The sequence below is a fragment of the Phragmites australis genome, chromosome 3 (assembly GCF_958298935.1).
Source record: "Phragmites australis chromosome 3, lpPhrAust1.1, whole genome shotgun sequence".
Lineage (NCBI taxonomy): Eukaryota > Viridiplantae > Streptophyta > Magnoliopsida > Poales > Poaceae > Phragmites > Phragmites australis.
In genome coordinates this window covers 10,888,575-10,899,839 of record NC_084923.1, presented here as the reverse complement: position 1 = coordinate 10,899,839, position 11,265 = coordinate 10,888,575, and the positions used below count along the sequence as shown (strand labels likewise).

The following is an 11,265-nucleotide window of genomic DNA, read 5'->3' as shown; positions in this document are numbered from 1 at the left end:
GGCGATTGGCGTCGCGGATGGGAGTCGGTGACGGAGCGAACGGTGCAGATTCGTTGTGCTCGAAAGGGGCCTCGTGTGGATTAGGCCATGTTTGTTTCAGTTTTGGATAGCGATTTTCAGTTTTTACAATCTGAAGCTGAAATAAATAGATAGTTTTTTTTATAATTTTTTAAAATCTGCTGATTGTATTGTGGGAATTTGAGAAACTGATTTTTCTCAACTTTTGATAGATTATGAAAGTTTATTTTACTAAACTGTCTATCAAATGTTTTTAGAATCTATAACTTAAAAGCTTTTCATAATTCAGCTTTTTACAATCCAATTTTTCACGATCTAACTTCTATAAATTACTTTTCAAAATCTTCAGCTAAAACAAACAAGCCCTTAGATTACACTGCTAGAGCAAGGTAAAAAAAAGTTTTTTATTTATGTCATTATAACTATTACAGTTTTAAAATATATCACTATATTTTTTATATTAAAAAATGTCATTATAAATCTACAAAATTTTATATTGGTAAAAGAGGTGAAGCCTAAACGTTGTTACATATTAGTCCCGGTGAATATGGTTATTAAATAATAATTAATTTTAGACATATTATTAAAGTTGATTAACTTTAGATGAATACTCAATTTTTTGGGAAAAAAGAGACGTGTCGCATGATGGGCCGTGTCCTGGCCCGATCTCGTGTGGCCCAGTATTGAGCTCGAAAGCAACATTACAGAAGGTTTTTAGAGGGCCCAATTTGTGGCCAGAAAACCAGAATTTAATTTTTTTTGTTTTTTTTGTTGAGCTTCATGCGGAAACGCAAACGGGAGTAACCGGCAGACCAGCACCATCATTCAGTCTGGCGGTTCGTAGCAACACTTGAGTAGTATGCAACAAATTACTTTGCCTTCAACAGAAAATCAACGAACTTGCAAATTTTGCTCAATGTACGTCCTAGTTATGGTTGAAACTGGATTTTGTTTCAACAATAGTATTTTTAAAAAATTACAAAAATAATAATCGAATTTACAAAATTGTAAGAATAGATACATGTTGGTACACGGAATGTCGATTAGGACCTGTCAGCACTCCACATGACGACATATTAAATGGCAGTGTGCCAAGAGGCATGTCGGCATCCGTGTGTCGGCGGGTACTATGTCCCGCAGACGATATTTATAGAAAGTTCATAACTTTTTGATATAATTTATGATGGAGATGATCTTTATATGAAAATTATAGCTCTTGATTAGATCTATAATTTTTTAGTTGAATATTATTTATTTGAATCCATTTAGATACACAAAAGATGGTTATAAATTTTATATTAAAAAACTAGATCAGGAACTTCTGATCACCTTTTGGGCATACAAACATATTAAAATGTAAAAATGTTCAACTAGAAATTTGTAGATCTTTATATAAAGATCATCTACATCTAAGATAATATCAAAAATTATGAATTTTTATTGAATATCATCTGTGGAACGTAGGATATGTCGGCACGCGGAATACCGACAGGCCTACAAACTCACTGCTCGTATGCCGACAGATCCTCGGACCCACTGTCACATAAGAAATCGGTATACGGAGTACCAACAAGTCTCTTATTGACACTCTGCATACCGATAGGATTCTTGCAATTTTATGAATTCAACTATTATTTTTATAATTTTTTAATAAAATAATATTATTAAAAAATCTCTGTTGAAAATAGATCTAATTTTCCAAAAACTAAATAATTTTTTCATGATATTAGAACATTGCAACATCTTTCGTTAGTGCGTGACGGAACAAATCGGATCTACATTCGCGCACACACAGAAAAGAAAGACTCCGCTGTTTGCAACATTTGGTGCAACGAATAGAAAACTCCAACACAAATAAAATTTTGTTGCAACGATGAGAAACCATGAACACGGTGGACATTTAAGAACCAGTAAGGTGGTCCGGTAGCGTAGTTTAAGAATGATTATGTGCAAATTATTTGAAATTTGACCAGCCGGTTTTCTTAAACATTATTAGCAACTACACACGTGTTTTATTCATGTGAAAACAATTTAGAATATAACATTATAGAGAAAATAAATATTAGACGTCTAGTATAGAAGATAAATAATGAGATATTAAATGTATTTTTAAATATATGAAAGATAAATATTAGACATCTAGATATAAAAGATAATTAATATGAGATTAAATATACATCTTCCTTCTTGATTTGTCTCGTCCCTACTATTTTTGGTGTCTTTTCCAAATTCCTTACTATCCCTGGTCTAAACTCCCTCTAATCTCCTCAATTTGCTACTTGTATGATGTATCACTATCTATGGATATGGCAATTGGTATTCAGAGCCGTTCTGATTCTCTACTCTGATATGATCAACAATTTCAAAGGAATGATTGGCTTTTATCCTGAGCAACATGATTCCAACCCGTAGTTTGATCAACGAAGGATGTGTGAAGATGGTGGTTATCTTCTCCAATGGAGACATTGGTTGCAAACTCCTTTGAGCAACAACAGCGGGAGGCTATGTATGCTCTGATTTTGGCAAAGCTCGATGAGGTTTGTGTTGCGTAGGACCACGCCCTCAGCTCTCTTTCATCTTCCCTAGCCCCTGCTTCTTCGACGGCCTCTGCGGTCGCTGTTTCAAGCACGCTTGCAACCCCTTCCACTTGCATCCACAAGATGTTCCACAAAATCCCTGATCACCAAAAGGCGAGCACTAGAGGTGTTCTTCGTGTCACAGTGGATCATATGATCTATCCAATGACTGAGGAGTTACTTTATAAAGTGTTTGGTCGATCTGGAGTGATGGAAGATGTGCATATGTATGAGATAACAGATGGTGCGATTGCTCTTGTCATATTCCAATCGAGCAGCGAAGTAGTCCTAGCTCGAGAAGTTGTGCATGGCAGATGCATATATGAAGGATGTTGTTGGTTAGACGTCCAATACATGTAGTCACTCCTCACCAGCAACACCACGGTGATGTTTGTCAAGTGCCCAACATTGAGCCTCAACCATGATGTTGGTATGCCTACAGCCGTGTCGAGCACAGCTTTGCCTTCAGTCAAGTACTCGACTAGATCTGTGGTCATGGACACATAATCCTAGACCGACATTATTCCATTTGAGCGAGTTAAGGTGGAACAAACCAACACCACCAAGGTGCTTGAAGATGTGCTTGAGAAGAAATGGAGCATGACAATGCACCACCGTGCCATGTGTAGGTATCATGGGTGCATGCAAGCTACCGCCCAGTGCGCTGGCTCATCACATTCCTTCATGACTATGTTGTTTGCAAGAGCGACGATGTTCTTACCCCATGTGGGTGGTTTGTCACTGTTCCCAGAGCTTGATATGGCTAAGGACATCTCTAACATTAAATTCAGCCACACCAGTGATAATGTGGAGCATCTTGATGGCGAGAAAGTCGCTATGCAACCTTTTCGTCCTGTGGTGAGTGTTTGTCACAATGTGCTTAACAAAATGCATCTTCAGAATGGTATGCTGTTAGTGAATCAGGAACCGGGGGTCCCCGAATACCGAGGCCAGGTCAACGATCCGCCACGTAGCGCCATCCCGCAAGGTCACCTCCGCGAGGTAGAGAAGATTAAGTCCCGAGATAGGGCGCTCGGGGCCATAGCCAGAGGTCCCCGAGTACCCGAGTTCCCCGATGAACTACGAAGACTAAGTAACCGGGAAGAAGGTGCTCGGGGAGGTGAACAGTGACCCCTGAGCACCCAAGTCCCCCGACGACCAGGAGAATTGAGTTCCGGGAGAGAGTGCTCGGGGGCTGCGAGCAGCGGCCCCCGAGCACTCGGTTCCCTGAAGGATCCGTACAGTCAAGACTGGGAGAGAGTGCTCGGGGAAGTGAACAGTGGCCCCCGAGCACTTGGTTCCTCGAGGATCAAGAAAGGGCATTCTTGGGAGAGAGTGCTCGGAGAGGTGAACAGTAACCCCGAGCACTCGGTTCCCCGACGACCTAGGAAGCTCCCTGATAGTGGCCCCCACAGGGGTCCAGAGATGAGGTGTCAGCCAGTGAAAGGCCTAAGGCCGTATTTAAGAGCGTGCATGGCCTGTCACCTCCAACTGCTCCCGCCACGCTCGATGTCAGTTCCTGCCATATTCTGGCAGAAGGGCGTGGGGACATGAAATGCACGGGTCCCGTCCCGTGCCATCCGACGCGCCTCGGGATAACGTCGTAAGGCCCGAGGTGTTCCGTTTGCCGCATTGCTGCAGCAGGAGAACAAGACAGGGCGAGCACACCGGGCCGCTCTGCCGCTGCCCGTTGGGCCCTCTCCACGGCGCCCGTTACAAGCGCCATCATGACGCCTGCTGACCGGGCGCGGGGCGCGTTTTCAACCCCCGTCGCTTCGCACAGAGGCTATGATGACGCCCTTTCCATTTATGGTACCTTGGAACTCGTGCCCTCCTCTTCAGGGTACGCTACTACCGGCGGGTATTTAAAGCAGCCGGCAGTACGAGCAAAGACGATCGAAGACGAGTTGGACAGAAAAGAAAAGTGAGACAAGTTGAACAAGCAAAGACACGCTTACACAGACCGAAGAACAAAGAGCCTCAGGCTCTATGATAGACAAGCATTCCTGTAACCAGCAACATCCTTGAGGGACATTCTTAGGACATTTATAGTATTCATACAGGAGTAGGGTGTTACGCCTCCGTGGGGCCTGAACCTGTCTAAACTCCCAGTGCATTTACTCTTTTCTGCATTGGATCTTTCCGCCCCCGCCAGCCATCGCATTCATATCCATTTATTTCTCTAGCAAACTTGTTCAGGATCATCCCCCCGACCGAATCTCTAAAAAATGGTCCCTCAGGATCCCTGCGACAGGAGTTAACCCTCCGATATATGCATAGTTTCTTTGAAGGTGCCAAGTGCAAGAAAATCATGATAAGTGTTCATACTTTGTACATGGTAGTGAAAATATCTCATAAGAACTATGAAGGAAAGCATGAACGACAGGAAGATGTGGAACTAATCAAATTGTTGCTATCAGAGGGGACTAAGGCTTACTACCTTACTATATATACCACTGATGTGCACATACAGTGTCATGATTATCAATGTCAGGGGATGATCCCTGACAATAATCTGAGGTATACTGAACGACGGGCGCGTTGATCCATGTTTTCTATACATGTGTATCAACTTGGACTCAAGAACACCGAGATTTATTCTGGTCCAGGCCTCATGTGGGATAATAGCTCTATGTTATATGTATTTTCTTATGAATTGAGTGAATTGTTATAGAATATTCCTACAAGCACAGTCTTGACCTCTTTATATATCAGGGAAAAAGATGCACAAATAAATAAACTGTGCCAAACCCTACTGCAGACATACCCATGACGGAGCCAACTACTCTAGCACATCATGACATTTAATAGGAATGCTTGCCCTACTCTAGTCATCATGTGTATGTTGTATCATCATCAAACACAGTCATGCTTACCCGTCTGACCATCTCGCGCCATTAAATGCTACGATACGGGTCACTGCAATTTCACACCACCCCACGACCATTCAACGTCGAAAGCAAGTGCCTGAGGAAGGAAAAAACAATTGAGTATGCAACATTAAATAAGACTTAACCGAGTAGGTGGGTACCTGCTCTGCGACCAGCTCTCATTGGTTGCAGGACCTCGTTGCGTGACCAGGAGGCTGGTCATGAGAGCTTTGCTCTGTTCGCGCAGTGTGGTTGTGGTCTTGACAATACCTGCTATATGCTGACACTTTGCAACACGGGACTTTTCACGTGGAACACCCCCTTGCCTATTACACCAACAATCAAAATGGTGTAGGTGATGTTTGTCTGGTGCTTGATGAAAAACCATAAGGTTTTGTGAAGCAGCAAGAGCTGCTATCCTGTGAGCAGCTTATGGCGAGCTATCTAAATAAAGTGACATTGCAGCACAAAATCAAGGTGCTTGAGTGTGACCAGGACACCAGATGCACTGATTGCAATGGATGGTTGGCTCTAGAGTTGGAATTTTGTACAATGCCACCTTGGGGGCGAAGTGCGTTCAATCCTGAAAATTTGAGTGTGCAAAGTAGTTATCTGATGCTTGACAAGATGCCATCATGGCAACAAGGTGGTTTTAACCCTGGCTATCTGCATTGGAAGATGCTCAATCAGTGTTCGAGAAAATGCTATCGAGTTGGTGTCGTGGTTCCAATGCTAGAAGTCAAGCTGTTATGTGTGAGAAGATACACTTTCTGATTAGCTTGTCCATCACTCGGCCATGTGACCCTAGAGTGTTTGCTGCATTTTGTGCAATGAAATCTGAGAAGGGGATGGACCTTGACACGATGAACAAAAGTTATTCCAACAAGTGCCTTATTGCAAGGAGTTATGAAAATGACTACAACATGTGTAATCCAACCATTTTTTTCAGTGTTGTTCTTCCATTTATCTCATAAGGCCTTGGGATCCTGGTGTTCAGGGGTTTAACTCTGCGTGTGTGTGGGCAATTAGTGCAGGTTGTCAGTCGGAGACGGCTGCAGTGAAGTGGTGGGAAGAAAAGTTCTACTTTGGCTTTTGCAGTGAACAGAGGTGTGTGGTTGTTGGTAATGAACCTTTTCTGATGAACTACGATGGCTACTTCATCAACACTACCTTGCCTACACTCAAGAGCATGCAAAGAGCTCTAGATGAGCCTGGCTTGAGGGCTACAAGTTCAAAAACTATTGATGGATGCAAGCCACTATAAAGCCATCAGCTTGAGGGCAAACTGAATCTCCAAGGGTGGGTAATGTATGAGGCTCTACGTCTAGGCTGCCTTGTATGACATATGGGACCAACCACTTGAGAAGGACACGTACAAAAGGGAAACAAGCAGCAACAGCTCAGGCATCGAACAGAACCGAAAAACAACATCTTCCTCCTCGGTTCGTCCCTTCCCTGCAATTCTTGGCGCCTTCCCAAATTCCTTGGTATCCCTAGTCTAAACTCCCTCCAATCTCTTCAATTTGCTACTTCTACTTTGGCTTTTGCAGTGAACAGAGGTGTGTGGTTGTTGGAAATGAACCTCTTTTGATGAGCTACGATGGCTACTTCATCAACACTACCTTGCCTACACTCAAGAGAATGCAAAGAGCTCTAGATGAGGCTATGAGGCTGGCTTGAGGGCTGCAAGTTCAAAAACTGTTGATGGATGCAAGCCACTACAAAGTCATCAGCTCAAGGGCAAACTGAATCTCCAGTGGTGGGTAATGTATGAGGCCCTGTGTCTAGGCTGCCTTGTATGACATATGGGACTAACCACTTGAGAAGGAGGACACATACAAAAGGGAAACAAGCAGCAACAGCTCAGGCATCGAACAGAACCGAGAAACAACTTCATCTTCCTCCTCAGTTCATCCCTTCCTGCAATTCCTGGCGTCTTCCCCAAATTCCTTGCTATCCCTAGTCTAAACTCCCTCCAATCTCTTCAATTTGCTACTTCTATAATGTATCACTACCCAGGGACATGACAGTCTGGAGGGTGCATGATCGGCGCCTCGACGCTCGGTTTTGCATATTGTGGAGGAGCGTGGTCGTCCATGGTGTGTACATCGAGGAGGAGCGCATGGTCATTGTCCCTGGTGTGCGCGTTCAGGCGTTACGTTGGCCGCCGGGCTCACTTTTTTTTTTTAACGAACGTGGTTCCCTATCGGTTGATTGTTACATGAGCCTTTTGTCTTTTTTTCCCCCTTCAACATTAGCAAATCAATCCGTCCCCTGTGCTTCCACATATTATGTTGTAGTATCTGAACAGGATTCCAACATTCTAATTTTTCTATCCCTTCTAACAAATCTAGGCCGTTATAATCTGGGCCTACGGAGTAAATGGTACATATTTGTTTCTTTTTTGTCCAATTTACGTGGGATTTTCTAGCCCTTAAGATTAAACATGGATGCTCTTTTTTCTAGTCAGTTACTAAGATAATAATAGATATTTTTCTTTAATAATGGTAGATGTGGGGAATGGAGAAGCAGTTATAGAGGTATTTTGGGTTTAAATTTTCGAAATGTGTTGGATAGTTTATAAACCTGTATAAATACTCTTTATTTTATTTTTTCTTGGATTAACATGATAATTTCTATACCTTTAAAGCCAGTTAACGCCAGTTCGGAAAGGACTAGAAAAGTACAAGAATGAGAGGGATTATGTTGTACTGTAGTGCATGAACTGTGAACCATCCGTTACAAATAGAAAGGTTGAGTCATCGGAGGAGCCAAATTTGACCTCATACCATCTCATTATTAGCACAAGCAAATACTGCCGTGGATGCATACCAAGCATGTGTAGCTAGCATTGCACGCATCTCGATCTTGCAGACAAGATTAATCCAAACAGGTGGCATGGATACAAACAAAAGGAGGTACTGAAGCGGGACAAGAGTGAATTCAAACTGTCTTCTGCCAACAATCAACCTTTGCTCTATTATTTCGGCTATACATTTAAATCCCAAGTCCCCACTGTATACGCTGTACGCCCCAACTCCAAGCACACACAGCACACCTTGGTTTGCCGCGGCGCCACGAACGGGCGCCGCGCCGCGCCGCGCGCGTGCTTCTTTATTCCTGCTCCGCCCTGCAAGCACGGCCCGCTCCTACGAACCGCCAGCCTCTGATCAGCTCGCTCCCTGCCGGGCGCCGGCTACTGCCCGTCGTCGCGCTTGTGTAGTATCTTCCCCGCGAGCACGGCCGTCTCGATGACCCCGCGTATGACGGACGCCGTCTGGCCGACGTCGCACTCGTTCCCCGGGAACGTCGGCCCCGCCGGGTGCACCCTGTCGAGGCAGCTCAGCAGGTTCTCGTTGCACCGCGTGTTCAGGTAGTCATCTGCGCCAAGTCAGAAGCGAGCTAGCAGTCAGCGACAGAGTGCGCGCGGGCACTTGAGACGGCGAGGCGACACATGCACACCAGATTCACCACTCGTGGGGCATCTAGTGCGCTTGAGTGCGTGCGAGGAGTGGACTGAGGGAGAAAGGGGAGTGATGCAATCATGCGCACCGACGCGTGCAAGCGGTGCAACCGTGCCGTGCCGGAAAGGAAGGATGCGACGGCACAGCGGCGGGGTGGTGGCGCACACGGAGCGCACATGTTGGTTGGCTGCGACGCGCCGACGCACGCATCGGTTGGTCTGGCGGCGCTGTTGGTCGAACAGAAACGCGGCCGTGCAGCGCGTTAGGCCAAACAGGGGCATGCTCTGCACCACACGCGCTCAGTTTAAGTTTATATTATCTGGTAGCTCTGTACTACTGCTGCTCTGAGAATCTGATCCGATTGTGTTAGGTGGCGCGTCAGCTCGCAAACACCTGGCGTGAGGCCGTGAGGCCGAGCGGGAACATTTGGTAGGTTTGGTGCGTCCCGTCCGGGTGAAGCAACGAGCGTAATCCGCTTTTGTGTTTTCTCCTGCTCGACTTTTTGGTCTCATTCAGAGAGAGAGAGAGGGGGGAATTGAAGAGCGGAGTTGAGAGAGCGTACTGTTGTGGGTGTCAACGCAGTGGTCGTGGACCATGCAGCAGGCGTCGAGGGCGTCGCAGGGCGTCTCGCCGGGGCAGCCGCTGTACAGGATCCCGCAGTATTTCCCGTACCTCAGCAGCGGCGGGACTTCCATGGACCGGTTGCATCGATCACGGACAACATAAAAGCAAAAGCGTGTCAGTTGATCAGTTTCCTTTGCCCGTGTCCGCTCGTAAGTGTGCAGACTACGTTCAGTCCATCGGCATTCAAGGAAAATGGAACTCTCGAAAGGGATCCTCACACGAAAGCTTAGTGACTAGAGGATTATTAGAACATAATAAAGCTTCAATCAACTCCTCTGAAACTTAGCAGGGAAACAGAAACCCGGAACTGGACACAGAACTAAAGGGCACAGGTTTCCTCTGTGACAGGAACGACAGTGTCAGAGGTTGTGGCGTCCTTACCCGTGCAGAAAGAGGATTCGCATGTCCGGCTGCAACCTTGGCTTCCCTGACGAAAACAGCAAGTCCATGGTGGAAAGAATCGATCAGCTCGAAAAGCGCTTACAGAAGTTCAGATTTCGTTCGCTTCCCTCTGGTCCTTACCGCCGGTGGTTTCCCGAGCAGGTCGCCGATGTTCAGCGCTCGTGAAGCCGGCGCCAACAGGAGGATAAGCAGGAAAGAACACCAGGAGAACACGAGAACGGATGCCATTCTCGTGGTGTTCCTTGTGTGTGTCTCTGTGTGTGTGGTGTGCGGGAGAGAATTGGATAGGCAGAGGGCGAAATATTTGGTCTGTCTCCGGAGGGCACCGGCCGGCCGAGTTATTTATAAGCTTGGGAGTTTGGACTCTGGAGGAAGTGGTTGGACTTGGACGAGAGTAAGCAGTGCATGTAGTGCTCGGTGAAGATGTATTGGGGGAGCTGTGGAAGCTTCGGCCGCCCTGCTAAGACAGACAAGGGCGCAGCCACGGAATGACGTCATGTCGTATGCTTAATTATGACCGTACCAGCTTCCTGATAATCCGATGAGATCTGATAATCTGGTGAGAATAAATTACCTGAATTCAGAGAAAATCGTTTCAATTTCATACTAACTAAGTCCAACTCAACTTAAATATTGTCAATATCTCATTACACATATCAACCAAGACAGTTATCTATTTGGTTTCCTGGTGGTTGCAATTGCACAAATCTTGAAGCAAAACTACAGTAGCACATAACAAAACTAGGAAAATGCACATACTGTACCATTGTTCCCATACTATATGTCCGAGCTAAAAGTTCTGTGTGTTAATTGCAAGTTGTTGGGATGCCAAATTTCTCGCCATAGGTGCGCACGTATGAGTTCTAAACAAATATTGAAAAAAAATCTTGGATGAAGAATATGATGTAACATGATCACCTGAAAATTTGAGAAAAAAATACGATCATTTATGAGTTGTACAAGAGAAAAATTCACATGTAAAAAACTACATAATTTTCTCTCATTTTTACAACTCACAAATGATCCAAAAAAAATTTAAAAAAATTGAGAACTCACACGTATTTAAACTCGAAATGGGTGTGTGCGCACCTAGGGTGAGAATTGCATTTCGCAAGTTGGTGGCGAGAAGCGGATCTCACTGATCCCATATGATGCCAGGCTTATGACAAGGTCATACATACGTACAGGCAGCTCAGTAGCTCACGAGTTGCCATCACAGGAGGGGCACTGGACAAGTGGCTGTAGTTTTGTAGCCCTCTGAACTACGTCTCTTTGGCATAATGATGCATGGCATGCATGCTCACATCAAAG

At 45.1% G+C, this 11,265-nt stretch overlaps 1 protein-coding gene across 2 annotated transcripts; it reads right to left on the bottom strand.

Annotated features, from left to right (window-relative positions):
• Nucleotides 1–8,344: 8,344 nt before the first annotated feature.
• LOC133912097 (probable phospholipase A2 homolog 2) lies at nt 8,345–10,342 on the bottom strand. Of its 2 annotated transcripts, none has more exons than XM_062354674.1 (4): nt 10,075–10,317; nt 9,934–9,979; nt 9,491–9,616; nt 8,345–8,845 (listed from the first exon to the last, which is right to left on the bottom strand). In XM_062354674.1, exons 1-4 carry the CDS (start codon nt 10,180–10,182, stop codon nt 8,661–8,663), a joined length of 465 nt encoding a protein of 154 aa, XP_062210658.1. In that variant the 5' UTR covers nt 10,183–10,317; the 3' UTR covers nt 8,345–8,660. The 2 variants fall into 2 exon arrangements, with proteins under 2 accessions (XP_062210658.1, XP_062210657.1); XM_062354673.1 differs by lacking the exon at nt 8,345–8,845 and adding an exon at nt 8,852–9,418 and having other exon boundaries at nt 10,075–10,342.
• Between the last annotated feature and the right edge of the window lie 923 nt (nt 10,343–11,265).